Source organism: Bombus bifarius, unplaced genomic scaffold (genome assembly GCF_011952205.1).
Source record: "Bombus bifarius isolate JDL3187 unplaced genomic scaffold, Bbif_JDL3187 scf7180000007966, whole genome shotgun sequence".
Lineage (NCBI taxonomy): Eukaryota > Metazoa > Arthropoda > Insecta > Hymenoptera > Apidae > Bombus > Bombus bifarius.
Window position 1 is genome coordinate 5,866,257 of NW_022884352.1, and position 24,351 is coordinate 5,890,607.

Genomic DNA, 24,351 nt, shown 5'->3' on the forward strand with positions numbered 1-24,351 from the left:
CATCTGGTAAGAACGTAACGCAGCGATCTCCAGGACATCTATCCGACTCCTCCTTCTTCGATTCCTCCATAATCTTTCGTTTACGCGATATATTTCATCTCCTTGATCATGCAAAAACGATCGGCCGAGGTGATTTCAGACAAAGCTGTTCTTATTGCTTGTTTGTTCAATAGTAGAAAGAAGAAAAAAAAAGAGTCGATGACACAAGACAACGATGGTCCGCGATATTCTTTTTGAATATCTGTTTGAGCGCCGATAATAGATTATCGAGCAACACCTGCTTTTATTCCTCCTTCAAAGACGACAGCGTTTGGAATTGATTACGACAGGCCACGTCTTGTAAAATTCTCTTCGAGTTTTCGTATCGTTTTATAAAGCAAAGATCGTAACACTTTACGTCCGACACTCTGTTCCTTGTATTTTGCTATCAGCTTCGTAATAAAGTGACGAGAGCTTTCGAAAAAATAATGTTCACTGTAAGCTAAATGATAATTAATCGATAGTCGTCGAACGACGATCATAAACGAGCGTTTACATCGCAGATGAAAACGAAACAAGGTGTTCGCGGATAAATGGCCGATCTTACATGGCGTCTAGCGTCTTCTAGCGACTCGCGTATTTGGTAAAACCGTTTCTCTTCGTGCCGGTTTGATTTTTGCGAGTTACACGGCACAGAACTCATAGAGGGAGAGAAAAAGAGAGAGCAGACAGCAAACGTGTATCGTACGTTCCCATCTTTTCCATGTTTCATTGGCGTTCATCAGCCTCGAACACCAATTAGAGGCAGCCTGTAAACGTTACACTTGCCAAGCGAAACGATTGGCGCTTCCAGCGGGGTCTCTTTTTATGGACGAAACGTCTCCTCGGCTGAAGAAACGCGCGGAGCCTGAATGCTCGCTTTCTTCGGCAACTCGCAACACGATCGTTTTCTTCACCAGAGATTCCCTGGTGTCGGACCGACTATATTTCAGCTCGTCCCGGGTGCCACGACTCTGTGCAACTCCGATCGAATAACCAACGCTTGCGACTTTTCATCGAAATCTTCAGCACTGAAGACGATTGCAGAATCATAAAACTTGCAAATGTCGACTTTATTTTCTCGACACTGCCAGGTGTATAATTTTACAAGAACGATTTTTTACGGAATAGAAATAACTAGAAATTGGAAGAGTAGTTCGAGAAATCCTTGGAATTGTCATATCGCGACCGAGATGAAAAGACAATTGGTTCTGCCATGGTCGCTGGAAGATAAATTGGAAAAATCCAACGATATCTATTTCTCGTGCGAAAGAAAAGCTCTCCTTCGTTACGAATCGAAAGAAACACAAACCTAGGATTGATCGAGTGATGCAAAGAATCATCACAAGTTATATCGCAACAGAAAATTGATTCTTCCACGATTATTAGAGAGTAGATTCGAAGAAATTTGCCCCTCAGAGAAAAACCATTTTTCACGCAAAGAGTATTCCTTCTTCGCGGAATGTAAAGAATTCGAATCATGGATTGATCGAATAATCCAAGGAATTATTGGAGGTGGCATCGCAACAGAGGTAAAAAGTATAAAGGATTGGTCCCCCTACAGTTGCCAAGAGTCCGGATTATACAAGTCGCCCCGTACTTGCGCATTAAAATCCTTGGAACGAAATATTACGCATCCCCGATAGTCCGCCCCTTCTTTGCTCGTTACCAGCAATATGGCCCCCCCTTTTTAGTGGAAGCTACCCCGAATCGAGCGAGGCCAGACCAGTCCGTGCCACTATAAATCTCGGAAGTTTTAATGCCTTGCAGCCTGCACGCTCGTCCCTTCTCTTCACCGACTGCCTCTTTTCTCTTCCCCCTTCTTCTTCTCATCATATCCTCTCCCTCCCTCCTATACCCTTTCCGTGGATTCGATCCACGAATTCATCCAGAACCCCGCCACCCCTTCCGTCCTATTTGCATATGCGCATAATAGCAAATGCAGAGCTACCCTTTACTATTAATTTTATAAAATCATTCAACCCGCTTTCTCCATCCCCCGTTTCGTCTTCTTGCCTTTTTTTCTTTCTTTGTGTGTGTGTGTGTGCGCGCGCGCGCGTGTGTGTGTTCAATTTCATCCTCTTTCCCTTTCTTCCTTCTTCGATGTGTCGCTGGTTCCTCTATACTCCGTACCCTCGGGACCCTCCTTATTTAAATAACGGATTTTCGAAATCTCGTTTTCGGACAGATCACAGGGGTCGCGACGGCTGCGCCAACACGTGTGAGCATATTTCGCATGGGCCGACAGCGTTTATCCACGCATCGAATTTTCCATTCAACAGTTTCCTTTTCGTTTCTTTGTTTCGCGCAGAAGGGAGGGGGAAATTAGTTATTCGTTCTGTATACGAGCATTTATGGGTTATGATCTCATTTTTAATGTATCTATATTTCATATACGTGTCATCGTATATAAATCGATCTATTCTTCGAATTTTCCGTTCATTAGATTCCTTCCAGTCTGCTGCCTTTGTTTAGAGCAGAGAGCAAACTCAGATACAGATATCTGCGAATCTTAGCTTCACGTTCGATATTTTTATCATTCGCACGCGATCATTCGATCCCACGCATCTTCTTTCTATCATTCAGCGTTTAATCGTAGAGCAAAAGAGAATTAACGATTCGTCCCATCTACGGAAATTCATGAATTTTGGTTTCATTCTCTGTTTGACAGCGCAGCTGCCAAAGTTGGTTCACCGACTTAAATTTTCCATTAACAACTTATCAACTTTCTCCCATTTTTCTTCTATTACTAAGCATTATATTATAGAAAAAATTCATTTACGAATGTTCCTTTCATTCTTCCCGTGCTTATATTTCGTGCAGAAGTTTCTTGGGTTCCACAGCGTATCAAATTTTCCATAAACAGCTTCTTATCTTCCTTCTTTTGTTTAAAGAACAGAGGATAATGAGTTATTTGTTTCGTCTAGAAATCCTGGCTCGATTCGTGTACGCAGGAATTCTTGCTCGAAGAACATCGAAAGTTTGTACACCTGGAGGATCATGAAACGACTCTCGTGGGAGGTAGAAACGGCCAAGCCTTCCCTGTCCGCACGTCCCCCGGTCCATCCATCGATTAATTACCCGGCGCTCACTCGTTAATTAGCCTTGAAGGCCCGCGACGTGCATCGTCCATGCAGAAATCGAATCGTCGGTCACGATAACAACGCCTCCATTAAACGCGAATAATTGAAACCCGAAAAAAGGCGGGCCTCTGTGTTGAAGTCGTGAAACCGGTCAATTTTCATGTCTTTTTACACCAGGCTCGTTAAATCGAAACATCTACATTCCTTCCGTGAACAAACAAATCAGATATAAACACACTTATATATACCCTAAAATTATTTCTATAGGAATATAGTAGCGTGAAGTATCGTAGAATTATTTGAGCCAATTATTTTGCCTTGTAATTCGTTAAATCGATTTACGAACAATTTTTAAGCGATCTACATTTTCAAACAGGCTGTTGCATTCGTTCGTTGTTGGCGACGTGATAAACAGAGAAATACATCGTGTACTTACATCCAATAGCTACGTGGATATAATTCCACTCGCGAAAAGCACGAAAGTTTCTTTAACGTTTTAATATTCTCAATTGTAATTATGATAATTCAGTGGCGTGGATACGTCACTTTATTCCTGGAAATTATTCTATCACTGTGTCAGTTCTTATGTAATGCCCGGTCGCTGAAGCAAACAATTGCTGAACCTGAAATTACATTACATTACATTAAAATACCAGTTTCATACAGTTACATTAAAATACCAATGATGTCTCATGATATAGCTACGACAAGTTTAATCACCGCATGCGAACTTGATGAAGATCAAATTTTAAGACTAATGGTGCCGCGCGATATAAAACAAGCATGCAAAGTCGCAGATTGAATTTTAACGTGTCTTAAGAGGTTGAATCTCGGGTTGGCTCGAATAACCCCAGTTCCAGTGTACAGAGGTCAGAGAGAGAGAGAGAGAGAGAGAGGGAGAGAGAGATCTCGAAGTCGCGTTTTTCCGCGCGAGCAGCGAAGCCATTAAGACGTTTTAGCGTGTTTCGTGAAACGAAGAAGAGTGAAGGGAAAAAAGAAATAGAAGGAAGAAGAAAGAGTAGGAGGATAGAAGGTGATCCCCTCTGGTCCTCGTTGGGTCTACTTAGAGCCGATAGAGGCGGCCTAACTACCGTAACCGTATCCAGGTCTAAATAGTTGGAGTTACGCTAAGTAGCCCTAACCAGATTAGTAAGTCGTTGCGTGCTCTATTTTTAACGGCGCGCCGCCGGCATTCGAGGCGTTTTACGTGGAACACAGAGAGAGCAGCAGAAGAGAATGCTGAACCAGAACAGTGTGAAAGCGAGAAAGAAATAAAGAGAAGGATGTAAAAGCTGGCCAGATAAAAAGCCAGCTGAAGCTGAGATAGAAAAGGACGAACATAAGGAACCGAGTAGTAGAAGAGGAAGGGCCTTCGTAGCTTTATCCTAATCCCCGTAAACGAGACACGTCCTCTTCGAAGCGTTTGCCCTTGTTTCCTGCTCCCATCTAGTCTTCTTCTCTTTGCCATCGCGTTTCGCTAGCTCCCGACGGGTTTTGTTCGAACCACGATCATTTGCATAGAGATTACCGACGCACGAGTTATGTTATAATGGCATGTACGTAGTTCCATCCAGTTTTCTAAGATTTCTTTCAATTTCCATCCTCATTACCGTTTCCATTCGCCCGATTCGTTTCGCTTTCCGTTCCACAACTAATTTTACAGTCGCGATTTCTTACAGTTAGGACAACGGTTTTTTTTCTTAATGCATTCGTAATGCAGTGTATATGTTTACTCGAACGAAATAAACTCGATTTATTTGAGTAATATTTTTCTGTGTAAATGTCCGAATAGGCGGACATCCGTTGACTCTTTCTACTTGTCTGAATGTGAACTCTTATTTTATGAACGAAAAGTCGTGAGTAGTGGGAGAATTAACGTATTCGAGTTACATGTACAAATTGTTTGTTCCACTACTGGTTCATAGAGAATAAAGTGCCAAGTATTAGGAAATTTAGAAAACGTACAAGAAGTTTCACCTTCTTAATTTTATTCATAGAAAGCATGAGTATTCACAGATAAGAATTTTACTTGAGCGAGGTGTTGAGCGAATTTGTTGAGCGAGTAACCGTGTCTTATCTTCGATTCTTTAGAATTATGGTATCCTTGAACTATTAGTCCAAGATTCATAGATGGCAATCACAGTTTCTTAAAAGGCATTGCTTCCGTATTTTTCCTGCTTCTTACGCTGTTATTAAGTATGTCAAATGTCTCGTGTTCTCCATTTTTCATCTTCCTTGTTCGTTGAATATTTCATTTTTTATTCCGTACGTAATCGTAGAGTCTCGGTTTCTGATCTTGTTTAATTCACAAGTAGTAATTACGATTTCTTAAGAAATAACATTCCTTCTCTATTTTTCCTCTTTCCTAACGTCGTCGCTGCAATAACCTAATGCCCTAGTTATAAGTATAGTTAACAATCAGAAAAACGTATAAAAAATTTCTTTCATTTTTTCTACTCGTTATATATTTTCTATTTTCTAAGTATTTCATCTTCTAACCTACCAATTGTAAAGTCTCAGTTCCTCGCGGTATTCGATTCACAAGTATCATTCATAGTTCCCTAAAAGATTTCCTTTGTATTTCCCCTGTTGCTATTCGATAGTCGTATAGCGTTTTCAAAATATTAGAACATTCGTGTACGTATCGTTCTAGCGTTCGATACGCAAGTGGCTCATATATTTTATCAACGTAACTTCCTCTGTATTTCCCGTATTTCTCACGTGATTATTAATTAGGTCGCGACAGGAACGAGTAAACGAAGTGAATCTCTCCCTCCCACGGCGCGGCTCGATGTCAGTAATTCTTTTGACATCGTCGAAATCCAAATATTGGAGGCAAACATCGTTCTCTCTCCCGGTGCGGCGGCGGCGGCGGCGGCGGCGCTGCGAATTTATTTGCACGCCGCTCGAACCGTTTAAACGTTCCTCCACTTGTCGTATACCCTCTCTCTCTCTCTTTCTTTCCTCCTCTTTCCCTTTCTTCCTCTCTGTCGCTCGGCTATACGGCAGAGAAAAGCGAGAAGAAGAGGAGGGAACAAGCCGTTAGGCAGCTCGCGCGCGCGTGGAAGGGACCACGGGGCGAGACGGAGAGGAATTTTATTTCCGCTCACATTAATTTCAACGACGCAGAAGACGGTCGCCACAAGGCGCAGCTTGAAATTACGAATATTATGACTTCAACCAGTTCTCAGAATTCTATGTTTTTCATTCTTTAATCTCGGCCTCCTCGTGTTTCACACCATATCTTATGAACACACTCGCCCTCTTTCTAGCCCGGTAGCTCGTCGTCTCGTTTCTCTTCCCCGAGTTTCTCGCAAGAGAAGAAGCATGGTTGGTGTTCTCTCGCCTTCTTCACGATCCACCTAACCGTGCGCGCACGTGAATCGTCTCCGCGAAGCCGAGAGAATAGTTAGAAAACGATTGTTGCACTTGCTGGCCGCTTCTACGTGCCTTCCGTTGTTTCACCACGCGCGTCCCTGTCCGAGACACGGTTCCGACTGCTTCGAATACCGTTTGAACTGGTTGAGGTAATGCAGAGATGATTGATGTCAGCAGTTTAGCGATATGGTTAGCTTTGAACTGCTATTCGCCGGTACAGTGACTTTAAAAACTGTTCAGTTTGAAACAGATAAGCAAGTGTTTCTAGGGCCAGATGCTTTCATCTTGTAGGACCAGAACACAGAGGTTCAGGACGATTCGAGAATTCTTTGTCGTTTCTAGGGTACGAGTGTCGAAGCACAACGAGATCTTCTTAAGCCTGCAATCCTCGAATTTTTATGTCTGCATCATCATCTTGGTAAACAAGAGAATACTTAATGTCTAAAGACCTGTAGTAAAAAATCTGCAAAAGGTCATATCCTATAACGATTAAATATGATTAATGAGTTCGTCGCGGATCTGTCACATGACTTGGAACAATATAAATATGCAAAATACAGGACTCCTTACAGTGTTAAATAAACTAAAAAAATCTCTATCTACGTCTTACTTTTTCAATTATTTTCATAAAAGTGTGAATTCGTATAAATATCCACTCTATAATAGCAAACGTACGATCCACAGTGAACGAGAGTGAGAGAGCGAAGTTCGAAAGTGCAATTTTACGCCAAGCATACTGATACTCGAAAGCAATGTCAAAAAGAAGTAACGTCTCAGGAAAACAATTACACACGGACCAGAGGCAAACGTCGTTTTCCCGAACGATCGAGACCCACTCGAGGAAATACGTCGGAGAGATAAGCAACGCTTATTTTAAGGCTTTAAGTCGCTGGCGAATTTGAATAATCTACCGGTATTCCAGCAGACACTTGAAAAGCCACGAGGCCCGTCCAGCCCCCAGGCCTGGCAACATTACATTCAAGTGTTTGACGAACGAACGCGTTACGTCGCCTGCTTTTTTGTTTTCCTGCTTCTGGTATCGGCATCAGCGTCGAGCTATGTCGAGTGTAGCCACCACTCTCACGACTCTGCTACTGTCTCTTCTGGCTTGCCTCGTACACGCGTTGCCAGAATTCGTGATCGTTCCTTTCTGCTACAGTGCCTTTTAGACCAGCGATTTTCAATCGCTTTTTCTACCAGACGAAATTCTCGATAAAAAGTATATTGTAAATAGATATGTTACAGTTGATTCCAGACAGGACATTCACAGCTATCGTCGTTTTTTGGCTGCTGTCATTTTTTCCTTTAACGATCGAGGGGAAAAGAAGTCGACGCCCCTCGCTAGATAGTTGCTTATCGCATGTTTCAAAAATATACCAGTTACGGTATATTATTGATTATGGTAATTCCTGTGCAACAAAAAGTAGAAAAAAATCGATAAGCATCGATCGACAGTTTCGAGGGTGAAATTTAAAAAATTGCGAAATGTGATGTTAATCGCATTTGGCTTGTGAACGATTCATCGCTACTGAATTTAAGCAACGCGGAGGAAAAGCTACGGCGTTCGTTCGCTTTAGCTTGAACGCACCTTGAACGATCTTGTTGCACGCGAACGTTGACCTTCGATCGAATTCCCTCGGGATCAGAACGCCCAGTGGCCTGTTTCTACTCAATTTTTCTTCGCTACGATATATGGAGTCTCTGGTCTGTTGAGTCTGTTAGACGCGGTTTCTTGTACAGATTCCAAGGGTAGTGGCGGTGATCTGCTCGCTCGACGAGATGATTTACTGGGAAACTGGCAACGATGGTTACGCTCCGAGTAATTTATTACGAATATTACAATCTTCAGACAGATATGAATATCTCCAGAGATAACTGATTAAGTCCACTTTTTATGGATTTCTCAATTTCATTAACCAAGTACGTAATTAGTCGTCCGTAGGTAAATTGGATGGTTTGTATCCAAACCTAAATTCCACATCTCTAAAGAATCGTACGAAGTTTTTGAACACCTCTTAATGTTTCTAGAAAATTAGGCAATCGTTCCTTAAATCGACAGTTTGATCAATAAAAGCAGAAATCCATGAGAAAGAGATTGAAACGTGAAATTTCTTTTGTGCCTTCGGCGATCTAATTAGTGCTCGATGTTTGATGAATTGATGAATGAATGATGAATTTTTTATCTGTCACGGAGAGACGCCACGAATGATCGTAAGTTTGTAATCGTCGCTGTTTATTTATATCTATCCCAATTCGCAGAGCTTAGCATAACGAAAGAGTAATTTTTCGAAATTCGATGGAAAATTTCTCTGTATTTTAACGAATGGAATTGATCAACGTAACTTTCCTTCTTTTCGATCTTCTTGAAATAATTGAAAAAATTCCAACTATATCTGCTATCGGCAAAAAGACAGGTTAATTGATAGAAAATTCTAACCTAAGTAATAAAGTTTATCTCGTAAATGACAGCGCATAAAAACCAGAATCCCGAAGAAACACCATTCCCGAGTTGTTTCCTCAAGTGTGACAACGTTCATTAAGGATTCTAGGTTTCAAGTTTTGCCTCGGCGAAAGAAAAGGAAGGAGCAAGTCCTAGGAAAATGTCTCAATATCCATCGAGCATCGCGAGCCAGCCCCAACCGGCTCTTCCATTCGCGGTAACCAGCCTGAATTCATCATCGTCGAGGCGTAACGCGCGAATCGTTTGCTCGACTTTTTTTTCCTAATCATCCCTCAGTCCACGCGCGCGTGCGTCTTCCATTCAAATTGAATCATTAGGAGCTCAGTCGTGGCTTTTTGCAACCGTACGCGAATAATAGTCCGAAGAATTTCAAGGTTTCCCGCCGTGGACACTTTCCGACTTTTATTCTCGATGGGTTCGAGACCGGCACCCCAAGAATCTAGGCCAACGAACCAGGAATTTCTCTTTCCTCGAAAGAAGAGACGCAGCAGACAATGAGTTCTCAGGCGAAATTCCTTCCATGTCTATATCGAAAAGGAATTTTGAAATCCTTTTCTTAATGTCTTAAATTCCTTTTATTAATTAACAGCGATCTAGCTATTATTTGTCTTTATTTTGATAATTTCACTTATATAGCTTTCGCTTATTCAAACAAGATCGAAACATAAAGATTTAAGAATCGCGTCAGACTTGGGCTTAGTTAATTTTCATTCGAACGTTTCTTTAACACGTTGACTGCCACGCGAATTTTCCGTATCTTGTCTTGGGAACCGTGGTAGATTGGAAAAGAAAAAAATACACTAGGATATTTTATTGTTGCCAAATATTCTATTTCATAATAGCGTTGATAATAATGATAATAATTTATCCGATTTACACCCCGCAGCCAAGAAACGCGAGTTTTCTATTTTTATCATTTTCTAGCCACGCGCTTGGATCATCCTTCCGCGCTTTGCTCTTATGCCATCGTTAGCCTAGTTACTATACGCCGACACTATACGCTACAAGTAAATATTATATTACATTTGCCAACACCTTCTCCAACAATATCATGTGAAACGTTTTTCGGTACCGTGTACCTTCTTTGAACCATTTTACCACCGTTAACGTGTCAGCAGCGCGCAAGGGTAGAAAAATGGAAGGATTTCACGGAGAAGAGAAAAGATGTACCTTGCGCAGCGACGACAAAGACACTCGGATCCCATTGTTCAGGGTCGATCGCGCTGCACTCCGATTCGACGGCCCGGTTCTACGTACGTACATGTGCAAACAGGGTGATAATGTATTCAAGGTCCGCCCCGTTGGCGATGGTGGGGGTGAAACGGGGCGGCCCGCTCGCTATACGTACTGTAACAGATGTTAATTATCCCTTCTGTGTATAGTCAGCAAAAAAAGAGCCTGGTCTCTCGCTCGGACATATCGTCCACTCGTGTTACATCCCCGTTGAGAATGCCTCTTGTGTCCACGCTTCGAACAGACTCACGTGGCCCGCCTAGTACGCACGCTCCAATCGCGTTCAACTTCCGCCGTGCCCACTAGGGAAATTCACCTTAGATCGAATTCTTTTTGCTCAGTCAAGTAGAACACAGTACCTTCCACGTGTACTGGTTTTTCGGCTAGTCCGAAAGTCCTGAATAGTTCGTTAGATTTTGATCGAAGTTGGTTGGATTTTGGCCGTTTAGAGTCTGCGGACGAAGATAAGTTTTATTTGATCCGGTATCGACGCGATGTTCGTTTAGTTCATTTCTTCAAATAATCAATGACGTTCAAACATTTCAGGCATCGCGTCATTTATGTCGAAGAAACGGAGATAAGATACCCTTTCCTTAATCACGAAACCAGTTTCGTTCTCGAGGGGTTAATTGGACGAGGATGCGTAAGAAAGTCGAGAAAGGAGAATCGCGAATGCCGTTTAAAGCAAACCGCAAATACCTGAATCCGGCGAGAATAAAAGGTCATTCAAATTGAACAGTTTGTTAGAACGAGGTCTCATTTTATGTGCATAAATTATTAAAATTATGTAAAGTATTGTTAGGAGTAAGAAATCGTAGGTAGAGGGAAATATCGGCGAGAATCGTTGACGAATTTACTTACTGTACGCTGGTGGCAAAAGTGCCAGAAGCCACCACGACGCCAACAAATATAGTTCGTGAACTGCTTGCGTACCGTTCGCGAATAGTAACGTGGGTCCAGCATCAGGGTTGAGTTTGTCAGTGAACAAGTAGATCAAGAATGACAGCTCGTGTCTCGTCCCGTAAGTCTACGGTAGAATGGAAGATGTTCTTGTCGCGGAGGGCAAGATGGAATTTCGGAGCGACCACGTCGGGGGAAAATGGTTTCTTGTGGCGCAGCTGAACGGTCGCGTTGCCATATTCGTCGGGGATCTTTAATGGGGCAGTTTTAGTGCGGAAATAAATAACCGATAATGAACCAGGCAAAAACGGAACTAACGATTTTCAGGCCGAATTAGGCAGCGAGCCATGGATGCCTCCGGCGGAGTCATCCAAATCGATTGAGAGAGCTAACTGGTAATCAACAGCCTGAAATAAATGATTAACGAATGATGAAACGAGAAGAACGACTGCCACAGTTAATTCAATTCCTGCGAACAAGTTTGTTGGCTTTTAATTGCTTCCACATTAACAATTCTATGTAATAATTGAGATCGAGATAGTGAATTGAAAATATGTATATATCACACCACCTCTATTGCATCGCAGATCACAGAATTATCTACCACGTTAATAGACTACGTTTCGGCTCGCGAAACAAATTTCTTTCGTATCCTTGTGAAATTTGTACGTGATCGTTAATTACGAATATTTCACCCTTCATAGATAAACTGGGTTGTTCATATTTTTGTGAATATAACTTCAAAATATTTCGTATTATTGCGTGTATTTGCGTATCACCAAGTTTCCCGTAAATACGTAAAAATTCACCGTTTCTGCCTATCGATGTCTCTGCTATATTAATCCAACCCTTCCTAAGTTAAATGCTCGATGATATCTTCTTTCAATGGACTCTTTCAATGAAAATAAAAATTTAGCGGAAAGAATGTTTAAGGGTGAAATTACGCTCGACTCGTGAACTATCCAGTTTCCAATTGCTCAAGTTCCACGAATTGGCGGTTCCGAGTGATCGACGACTAGTTCGAAAGGAGCATCGAGACGCTACGAAAATGGACGCGGTTTCACCAACGTAGAAACGAATTGTCCCTCGTTTCATGTTATCGCAGGCCCGTCTACTCGGCTGACCGAGCAGCGCTCGTATATCAGCGTAGCTTTTGTTACGGCGACGTGCCTTTGTTTTCGCCTTGTTCTCGCGTCTCGTTCCAGTGGTGCGAACGTGGACGGGTTCTTGGTTCGGCACTCGGCAGCCTGTAACAGGCCCGGGCAACACACAGGGGTTTCGCTGAACTTGCTTTAACCCACTTTCGCACTGACACAGAAATAGATAACCGAGACGTGTCGGGGAATTCTTTCCACGTTCCGACGATTGTGTCAGCTGTGCAGGGAACCACCGTTCCTTATTCTCATTGGTAGTTTATTAGCCAAATTTAGGGGAAACGTCGACTCGCGGTAGAAACTGAAGATATCAACCCTTTGCAGTTTGAGCCACGTTTAACATTTTGCGTGGTTCGTGTTCTGTTTCTTGATGGATTCGTATTCGATCGAATTTTTCATAGATTGTTGCGAACAAATTTTTTTTGTTAATTACTGATAATGCAAATAGATTTCTTTGAAAAATATCATTTCTCAGAAATGAACTGCGATAAAACTCGTATAATGCGACATGCTAGGAATTTTCACAGTGTTGGACTATCAAATATGTCGGATTATTGGATTGTATCTGTAACACATGAGAGCGAGGATAAGTAATTTAAGAAACAACGATGATTGATGTAGTAATGCAGCATATTAACAAAAATAAAAGCTACATAAAATAAACATGTAATTTCCTTAAGCACTAGAATCGCGAAATCAGTAAAAATACTTGCTATCAGATTCTTCGCTTCCGCAATTACCTAAGAAACACGCAAGCGTTTTTGATAATATTAGTAAGACAGAAATACAATTACATTGCTTCAATTCCAATTAACTATATACGTATAACGTACACGTACACGTTATAGCGTTCATTTGCTTCCATCGTCTAAATATCAAATGACGAAACACCATCGTGATGAAAACTATGCGATCTATCAGAATTCTATTATGCATTGTCGAATTCAGTTCAATTCAAGGCAAGAAAAATTAGTACGATTAAACCATCCAGGTGTAGAATACAAATGAAAATGACGTTTGGTCGTGTTTTTCTGTTTCAGAATGCATTGAAGAGCCGGTCGAGTGAGGAGATTCGAGATGTCCGCCGTAACCAGCCCGTATGGCCCCAGTAAGACACTCCCTTTTGCTAATGTATCACCGCACAGCAACCCCTCGTTACGATACTTTAGCGAGGAAACATAGCCAGCCTTGCAATTGCGTCATGCGCCGTCCCGTTTGATCGAATCGTAATAGCCGCGCTCGGCTCCTTCAACGATTCCAAGAACGTTCAATTAACGTTCGTACGGACCGGTTGAATTCTAATTAATGTTAAAAATTCATTCGCGACAAGCGGGCAGAACGGCCTTCGCGTTGCGCTGCAACATACATCGCGTTCTCCAGTTAAACATCGCTCGATTCGAGATTCGCAAGTAACATTCGTAATTAACGAATTGATCCTTTGAATTCCATCCTTTGTATCTGTTCGATCGGAAAAATATTCAATCTTCTACTGGATTAAATAGAGAAGTAGAATAAAGCATCGAGAATTCGATTAATAAGGCCGATTAGGAAGAATCGAAGGAAACGAAATATATATCGAGTAACAGTTAGATTCGTCGCGTTGCAGCACACCTGTGTCCAGTTAGAGATCGCTCGATTCGCGATTTGTAAATAACTTTTGGTCCTTCGAACTGCATCCTGTTCGACGAGCCTCGACCGATCGTGGCAGCGGGGTCTGGATTCGCCCTAAAGCAAATCGATTCCCCCAATCGTGTGTCTCTCGGATTAGAAAAATCGAATCTTCTACTGGACAAAGAGCGGATCTCTTTATCAGGAAAAATTGCAATTTTCACTAGATCAGAAGTAAATCTCTTTGATCATAAAGATATTCGATCTTTCAGTGGGCCAAAATCAAAAAGTAATTTATGATAAATAGAAGCTGTGATACTTTGCCTAACAAGGATGATTAAAAAGAATTAAAGAAACGAAAGATCGATTGTAAGCTAAGATTCCTCGCTTTTCCGGGTCTGTGGACCCAATATTCACCCCTGTATCAGTGTCTGATACTCCGGTTGCTTTCCCATCAGCGGAGAGTCGAGTGTGAGCTAAGATTCCTCGCTTTTCCCGGGTCGAAGGACCCGGAGTCTGCACCTGCCTCGGTGTCTGATGCCCCGGTTCCTTTCTCATCAGCGGAGATGCTTTCCGACTCGGTGTACAACTACGCGACGACCCGGCGGGGGACCGCCGATCAGGACAGCGACTCCCAGTACGAGGGCCAGGCCCAGCTGCAGATCACGAGCATCCAAAAGCCGCGTAACAAACGCAAGAACTTCAAGCCGATAAGCAGCCGGATGGTGGAAGTGTCCGATGAATCTGAAAAGGAGGACGATGAGTTGGAAGCGTTGGAGGAGAGTTCCAGTGAGATATTGGAATACGAGAGGAAGACGATGCTGTTGCCAGCGGAGGATAGATCGAAGCAAAGGCTGAACAACAACGAGGTCAGCCCCATGGATCTGTCCGTTGCCACCAGGCCACCATCTTCCGAGGCTGACGATGACAGTGGGGATTCACTTAGGCATAAGTTCATCCTGGAACAGCTCAGATCTCAGAAACTTTACTCCCCTGGTACTGAGGTGAGTATCTTCATCTATGGTGTTTCTTGTTTAATACATACGCTATTGATATTTGGCTATTCATATTTTATGCGTATCGATGACAGGTGTTTCGTATCTACTCTACGCTTAAGACACATTTTGGTAACGGGAAAACGTTAGCTGAGGCGAAAATGATACGAAGAACGCAGCAGGCTTAAAAGCGAAATTGACTTGACTCTACTTTTCATTAATTAAGTACACGATTAACAGTGAATTCTCAAGAAACAAATTATTTTCACGAAGATGATTAAATAATGGTAAATTTAGAAAACAGCGTTTCTAACGTTATTCTATTTTTTAATTTACGGAATTAATCAATGTGACTGCTGTGCTTTTCATGAAGCATATCAAGACTGCGGATGTTTATTCAAATTCATATTTTTATAACCATAGCTAAAGAAATGGAACCTAAATAAAGGATTTGTTTCACTCGTTAAACACGTATAAACGAATATCTGATTTTGAATGTTTTCATATCTGAAAATTTCTCATAATTAAACAAGCATCCGTACAGTCTAGGAATATTTTCTGTTCAATGAATAATGTTCCAATTCCTTGCCCAAGGAAGGGGATAAAATAAAACGAAGAACAAGAGAAACAAAATAGGATGCAAAATATAAATTTAAACAACCTGAAATTAAGTAACCTTACATTAAAACACAACCTGTTGCATGTGTTATTATCAACGGTACTAATTAAGGGTTAGAAACTAATTACATGTAATATTCAGAGCGTGAGATAAATTTCTGTTCAAGTGCCATTTCCTTAGCTGTATTATTAACCGTTTATATAATACGCGCGCAACGGAATATTTCGTGTTTACTTTTACAACGCTTATCGGCGTGCAACGGGAAAATTTCGATGCAACGTCAAACGTTATGACGACTTCTAGTGGTGTCTAGCGTGCTTGGTGGAATCGCACGTCGGTTAACATGCGCAAAATAACTTGCATAGGAATTCATTCGCGTCATTTCATTCACGTGACATGTATCGATCGTCCACAGGCCAGGAGTCCGAACTCAGAATCGTCGGAGAAAAGTGGAAGCGGCGTTTTGGATACCGAATCGGGACGATTGGACGATACTCCGTTCGAGGATGATCGAGGGCAGGACGGTGACGGTGAGACCGAGTGCGAGGAGAGGAAACCCTTCGAAGGAATGAGGGAGTACGCTGAATCGACTATGCAGGAGTTGTTGGCGATCTACGGGCTGGCGGGAGGAGAATTGGCCAAGTCAGTGAGCAGACAGCTACCGCCGACCTTTCTGAACCCTCCGACTGGTCATCAGCCTCACGGTAAGTCTTCCTCCTGCTGATCTTGCTCTTTTAACTTACAATGTACAGTTTTCTTTAAAAAAAAAAAAAAAAAAAAATAGGTTCTCTATGCAACTGTTATAAATATGAGACACGTAGCTATATCAATTTCCCTAATGTCAGTGTAGTATTTAAATTTCGCGCAAGCCTATAAATATCTACAATCTGCTAACAAATCTCTTAATCAAATTTTTTTTGCATACCATTCGTATTATATTAGTACGATATACGATACGCATTTCAATTTATCTATTATCGGTGTACCATTTGAATTTCCCATAAACGTATAAACATCCGCGACCTAACAAATGTCCTAATCGAATTACAACTGCAACTCCATCACAGGCCAAGCTCGTTATTTGCAAACGTCTCTCCGACCATGTACATTTATTTCTATCCAAGACTCACCTAGCGAGCAATTAGAAGTAAGCAGGTTAACAGTTGTTAACGACCGTCTTGCGAGAACAAACTAGAACTTGTCGTTCGCCGTACAAGCTTCAGCTAGAGGCTATTAACGCGTGGGCGGTGCTCGAAGCTGAAGGGAGAAAGAGAGAGAGAGAGAGAGAGAGAGAGAGAGGGAAAGGATAAAACGGTTGGATCCTCGATTTTCAAGGATCCCACGAAATACCATCGGTTTGGGAGAGCATCGATGGTGGTCGCGTCAGGTTCCACGAATCGTTATTATTCGCGGCAGGACTTCGCACTCTTCGCTGAAGAGAAATTAAAGGCGCTCTCGGTGTTCGACGAAATCGTTAGTCGAGGCAACTGTCGCACGTTGGACGATTGGTTGGCATCGAATTCGGGGTTGGGCTACGAACAATTGACAACTGTAACTGGCTGGCATTCGTGATCGTACTTGGCGGAAAATCAATTTTATTCAAACGCATGGTATTCACGACCTCGGCTCTTTTAACGTCGTTTTATCGCCCGTCAGAGAAAAAGGAAAACTCGGCGTTAACGTGAAATTAGCTTGGTCAGATTAATTCAACTATGGAGATTCATTGTTTCTGTTATCGTAACCGGGCTTATCGATTATACGGCTGGTTATTCTCTCCGATAGATTCTTAAGTGAAACGAGGTTACCGCGAAACCACTCTGATCGATCGAGAAAGAATCGACTGCTTTTGTTATTAAACCGATCTCCTGCGCTATTATTTAGAAACTGATGATATTGACGAATTGACAAATTGGGAATCGTAGGGTGTAAACTTATCTCGTACAATTTTACGCCAAATAGGAGAGCTTGTAAAATTTGTTTGTACAATTTCGTTGTCCCATAATCGAAGTTGGCGCAGTTCTTCTTCCTTGGCTCACAACTTTGGGCATAATCTAAATAGCGCTTCTAATTCGAAATGACTGCATCTCACTCTAATTGGCAATTTTTCCTTCTCGATGATTCTTCTTCTTATTCCGACAACTTTGAACCTGATCTAAATAATTCGAATTTTAAATAGATCTTATCTTAGCAACTCGGTGCGGTTACGCAAGACAGGTCTTTTCTTTTCATTATTTATAGTCGTATCAACCGGTTGAATGGAGAAGTCGCAATTATACTTACTATATAATTTAGAGCATTTTAAATAATTTAATGGCTCTCGTAGTATCGACTTACGATCTTTCAAATTGCCCTTTATAGTACTTTTTATATTAAATTCCCGTATATGTATAGGCAGGATGTTTCTTGCGCCGAAGAACGAGATGTTCTGTTCTTAATAAAACGCTGAATACAATTTATTGCTTCAATTGTTCGAGAGATGTTCTCTCCGTTTGAAAAGAACAACGAGTAAAACAGTCACTCTGGTACGTGGTTCGTTCGTGTTCCATCCGTTCTAATTGTATTCAACTTTCTCAAGTCGAACGCTCCGATACCGAATGATCGAAGAATCGAAATGTTGGCGAAAGAAACGGTAACAGTCGCTGCAGTTTCCTCGGCCGCTGAAAATTATTAGCAACGAGGGAAGTGACGACCGGCGGGCAGACTAGTTTTTAGATTAGACTGTACGTATGCACCAGAACAGAATGTGGCACTTACATATTGCCAGTGCATCGCATATGCGCGCACGTGAATATGCGATGGCTCTCGCAAGATGGCCGACTTATAACTCATAAAGTCGGTCGGACTGCGCGAACCGTTGACTGCCTCGCGATCGATGGATGCCTTTGAGATCAGCCAGCGTCATCGTTTCCCGTTGCCGCGCGTCTCGCGTGGGTTGACAGTCTCACGAATTCCTCGCGGTGTGTATTGTATGTACGCCTCGGCTTGACGCGCGAGCGAGCGAGTTGGAGCGCACGCGCGCGCGCCCTCGTCCACGCCGCAGACTAACGAGTCAATTTCGCTATTCTTCGTCCGGCTTTTGCCTCGAAGATACTAGCCGTCGAGTTTTTGAATTACCTTCTGCCAGAGCTGATTGATTCATAGCCGAAGTCCTTGCCAGATTAACGTCTTCCTGGCGAATTGAGTTTTCTTCATTCGCAAAGACGCAACTGGTTACTGCGTCTTCTTTGTATCAATGAAACGCCATCGGCATTTTTCTTGGTTAGATGGAAAATTGAAAGGCGCATAAATGTAGAGAATGCGGCTAATAGGAAAAAAGATACATGAAACATGCGACGTGAAATACTGTTTATAATATCTTCCACGATAGAAGAAATCTCCGCTTAGATTCTATTTTTGCAGTGATATTTTTCAAAGTCTAAATTTGTATAAACATATGCAATCTATTGCGTGATAGATACCACAATGCAATATTCCATCTGTACACAATTTATTATCATTATGTATTTATAAGTACAAACGCTCGATAATTAGATTATTTATACGAATGCATTAGTAATAGTTTGTTATAATGGTATAAATAATTAAATCTCGTTAGCTACTGCGCCCCCTTTCTATCAATGAAACACTACCAACGTTTTCGTTGGTCAGTAGAATATGGATATTTTATACATTTTTCATCGCACATATTTTTGAACATTACGTGAATTAATACTCGTACTTTTAAATTCCCTTCAAACGCCTGAACATGTACAGTCTATCAATCACGAAATTTATTTTATAGATGACACGAGAGGTGTAGGTTAAAAGTGGCGTCGATTGTCGAATTCTAACACTTGGTGAAAATTCTTCGGCTATGACTCATCGTTTCAATCGTAAACCTTCCATCATAATATTCATACATTATGTAAGTTAATCTTACATCGATGTACGTAGAAGGACTGTCCATTATTGGTCGATCGAGTATATCGTATATCGCGTCGATTGACTCTTTCTTTGTATCGTCCCATTGTCCCATCCGGTTTGAGAATAATCTTTCGTCGTATTCGATTAAATTCACGGTCCGTTGTACGACGCCATCCTGCCAATTACCAGAAAACTGACCGCGTGAAATCGAATGCGACATGCCTCGTAACTCGTCACCAGAGTATGTTCCCTTCTCCTTCTCCTTTTCGTCAGGAATTGGGAATCTTTGCTGACACACATCTACTCTTATCCTTTCTTCTCGCTTGAGAATCTTCGAGAGTGTGGCAAATGGAAGCACTGTCACGCGTTATTTCTTCATCAAGAGCCGGTAACAAGATTAGAGATTGAGGATTAACCTCGAAGCAACAGAACCAACCTGTGAGAAGAAGAAGAGGAAAAGAAATTAATTTCTGTCGAGAAACTACGCTTGTCAGTCATCGTTCAAGAATATTCTCGGAAATTTGAATTTAAATAATTTAGCGAACGACCTAGAATCATTGAATTCGTTAGATTCAAATACCGGATGTTGTTTCGAGTGGCAGTTAGCGACGAAGATGAAACTTGGCTGGTATCACGGACAGAGTAGATGAAACTAAAACACGAAATGTTAGATTTGATAATTCGGCGATTACACTTAACCTATGCCTAATTGAAATTTAATTCAAAAATAATTCTAACCTCGCAAGTTTTCTATCTCTGTAAGCGTCTTTTCTAACGAACGAAACGCGAAACGATGAGAAGACCACTTCTTATTTGAATTTGAGATTAAATACATATTTTTACTATTGTCCTAAATAACTGTCATAGTGTTAATTACGTTGTTGATTCTTTTATAAAGGCCAGTAGATGTATCACCTATTTCTTTTTCTATGTTCCGCATATTTCATATTAAAATGTATCCCTCGACATACATCAAGTAGCATGAAAATCAGAAAATCTATACAGTACATTTATATTTTTCATTTGCTATCTGTCAAATTTCACTTCAACCGGCAAATAGAAATTTATTAACGCGATTAATTAAAGATTAACGCGAAGAAGAATAGAAACTCGAAAGGATGTTCCCAGTCAAATAAGTAACGGGTTCACAGCGGTAAAACGATGTCAAGTTGCTTCAGTTAAGATAACTTGAATGATTCGAACGAAATTTAAAACGAGAACGAGCGTAACATCGAAGGCGAGATCCGGCGAGAATCCCTTTGACTTTTCTTCATCTTCTTCGATGTTTCGTCTCCCACAAGTTTCGCCACCTACACACAGACACACGATGGAACAAAAGACTACCTCTTGCGTTGTATCTTAGGGATTGATACGGAAAAAATCGGGCATAATTTATCATGTAAAAGCGACTCGAACAGAAACCGCGTGTCGCCGCGGTGAATCGGCTTGCCGGTAGAGAGACGAAGGAAAAAGGAACACCGTGGTTTCTTCTGCCTCTTCAGACGTCCGTCTTTTCTATGAACCTTGACGTTCCCTCGAATACGCCGCGTATCCATTTCTTCCGTCAGGAATACATTAACCATTCACGTTAACCTAGAAAACGCGCGCGAGTTTACGTAATAATTCTAATAATTAGTTAGAGAAAAGATCCTTTGCTATCTCCGACGAAGAAAGAAAAAGAAACGAGGAAAAAAGTTCCCTCTATGAAAGAACCGTGACGAGTTGAATCGCGAGGCAAAGAACGATAAAGTGAACATCGACTATTGATCGATCTATAGATCATTCCAACCTAAATACTTTGAGATATACGTATTAAATTATGACTATTCACCCCTGAAGTTGCATTATTTCTCTAGTTTAATTCAGACATGGAGGGAAGAATTGAGAATTATAGCGACGTGAATTACACTGAGTTCATCAACTTGCAAAATAACTGCAAGATTATTTTATTACGCCTCATTAATTTCCTTCAAACGCTATAAATGTTTTCCTGGATTGAAACTAAACAATTCGTCCACCCCAGTAGGGTGGTTAACCTTACCATTCTGCTCGCTTGCTCTTCGCATCTGAATGCCTTCGGCGATCTCCTCCTTTACGATTTCAAGATACTTCAAAGGCGTGAAGTACACGAGAAAGTAAGTGAAAAGTAAGATTTAGGTCTATTGAATGCAACTAGAACCAAATACTCGAAGACTGCCCTGTACTTTAATAACATCTATCGAAATATAAAATTTATATCGGGTCATGTGGTCCAAGAGAGGATAGAACGGATGCTTCTTCGTGCGTTTCAATAGCGAAATGAACGCGTTAAACCGGCATATTTATCGCGCTATTTATTTCGGGGGTGCGTGAGCGAACAACCAGCAACGGTTGAATCATGTTAGAGGAGCGAAGCGGGCAGGGACGGGGTAATCCGGCGCGAAGAAAAGCAGAAAAGCCGCGTGTGCTGTTGCTGGTGCTAGTCTCAGGGCACAGTGGGGTGGAGGACAGCGATGCCTCCGTGAACCCATTAATCATTCCAGCCGGATAAAAGGCAGCAAGGATGAAAAGAGAAGACAGACAGTCGGACGGACGGCGAGCAAGGCATGCAGGCGGCCAAGGAGAGAGAAAGAGAGAGAGAGAGAGAAAGCTCTTCCTTTCGTTCCTTCTGTCGTTGTTTCGCTTCGATCGCCTTCTCTTCCTCCGCTACGGCCCCCGAAGGATCATTTTTTATTTTGCCTCTTTTCGAAATTCGTCGGACGCTCCTATTGTCGGGGCCCACGAGAGAAGAGAGAGAGACTCTCTCGGTCGAGACTGAACCCGAGGTCCGACCAGCGCTCATTTCGACGGGGAGAAGATTCATTAACTGATAACGCGATTCTTTCTTCGGTCGTTCTGTTGTTGAAAATGATATCCCGCCACGAGAAGGCTTTTGGACACCTGTTGGGACACAATGTACTTAGGAGATTTTTGTGCGCACCTTTTGGATCGCTATTACTCGGGAAAATGTACAACGAATGAAGTGGAAAGTGATTCATCGATGCGTAATACAGCGTTCCACATTTTGAATTCGTCAAAATTGAGAGACGCGTTGGATTGGTGTGTTGGACGATGAAATTGAGACTGGCACTTGACGAGTTTGGGAAGTTCCATTCTAGGTTGACAGAGTTTCGAACTTCGACAAGAGGTTTGTTCAGCGATGACGAAGTATACAAAGTTTGTTGTACAGATGTCACGCTTTTGCTTTGAAGCCGATATGTAACAGATGTAAATTGCTAGAGGAAGAACAGCATAGAAGAAGGAGCGTTAGTGTGCTAGCATTTGCATTAAATATTAATTATAATTAGACTGTGAATGTTACAATTTCACGAAAATATGGAATCTGAATACACGTTGGTCTCACCTACTATATATCATAACTTGTTCTTTGCTTCAAATAGCTACAATTTGCATTTCTATACTCCCCAATTTCTCGTAAAAACACTCAATTTATTCTAATTACGAATATACCGCGCTAAGCGTATTAACGATTAGTCAGTCCGCTATCTAACAAAAATACTTTCAATCGACAACTTTCACTGAGAACTTTTCATTACGATCTTTCATTGACAACGTTCGGTTAAGAACGTCCATTACGAACGAAACCCTTTCAGTTAAAAAAATATGAATAAAACACGACGAAATTCACCAGATGCGTAGAGGAACCGGAGAAAACTCGAAATCAGCTGGCTCGCTTTTCAACGAGCGTTACGAATCGCTTCCGATTTAATTCGAGACTCTGGTGGGCCCTGGATCAGCGGCATAAACGGAAGGGGGAGATCGTTCTGGTTACGAGCTTTTATGTCTCCACGTGTAGGCCACTTGAGCACGTAGGTAGAGTATGTACCGAGGAATAGCGCGATGTAGGTCTGCCACGAGATCGAAATCGGAGCTCCTTCTTCGTTGGGAGACAAAAGGGACCCTGGTCCGGATGACAGGAGGTGTCGAGAACCTTTGGGATCGGCGACCTGTTGAATCCCTTCACTCTCTCTCTCTCTCTCTCTCTCTCTATTTTTCTCTTTCTCTCTCATAACCTTCAACGAATTCTGCATTATTGTGAAAGAAGAAAAAACGAACAGGAGAAGAGGGACCGTGCGCTTCTCGAGAGGCCGAAATACGTTAACCCTTATCTACCGTTTCACAAAGAAGGATTTCAGAATAATCGCGAGACTGTGGCCCACGTGGCCCATTATTACCCCCACCAGAGTCGAATTTAATTCGTTTGCCATGGCAAACTGGAATTATCGCGAGGATAGTTAACGTTAGTGATGGTAGTTCGACTGTAACTACTTGGCTGATTTTCTGCGAATTTTCCGCAGTACCATGGTCACCTGGAAGAGAGTAAAGGGTATATTCTGTGGTGTTTCGCGTCGTTTAAATTAAGTTTAGAAACGATGAAATCACGTAGTGGAACATTCCACGCTTGCAAACTGAGAAGGTTATTAACTGATCGCAATATCTACTGTGCATTCATGGCGAATTTATAGACGCAAAAATTTGCAGAATGCGCACAATGTCCACAGAGTAAGGCACCCGTACATTATTTCGTAGGTGGAACAAATCTTGATTCAGGTGAACCTGAAAATTTGTATTACCTTACTCGTAATCATATAGGAATTTGTATAAATGTTCACTATCTGTTCGTTAGATTCCTAGGTTCAGATAATGTGACTGAGTTTCTCAAGAGACATTTCTAACACGTTAATCGTTACGAAATACACGCGTGGCCCGTTTCTGAAATCAACAAGAGAAGTGTTTCCATTATGCAAATTCATACTTTTTTACGCAATCTTAATACAAATATCCCACTATCATTGGAAATATAACATTATCCTGCTCTTATCTCTACTTATTTCTATTTATTTTCGCCTATACATATGTATACATACTTGCACTTTAAAATTTCTAAATGCGTACAAATCCGCAATCTATCTGTCCCCAGCCAGAATCTACATTCCGTCTATTTCAACTTTCCAATCGC

General features: G+C 41.7%; 1 protein-coding gene across 4 annotated transcripts in view; it reads left to right on the plus strand.

Annotated features, from left to right (window-relative positions):
* LOC117208904 overlaps positions 1-24,351 on the plus strand; it is a 122,818-nt gene that overhangs the window by 36,750 nt on the left and 61,717 nt on the right. For 3 of the 4 annotated variants that reach the window (XM_033450414.1, XM_033450429.1, XM_033450438.1), the window contains exons 1-3: positions 13,268-13,335; positions 14,294-14,839; positions 15,865-16,153. In XM_033450414.1, the coding sequence (XP_033306305.1) occupies positions 13,327-13,335; positions 14,294-14,839; positions 15,865-16,153 (844 nt within the window). In that variant the 5' untranslated portion in view covers positions 13,268-13,326. Of the gene's footprint in view, positions 1-13,267; positions 13,336-14,293; positions 14,840-15,864; positions 16,154-24,351 lie in introns of those variants that run through there. The other variant, XM_033450421.1, reaches the window with a different exon arrangement.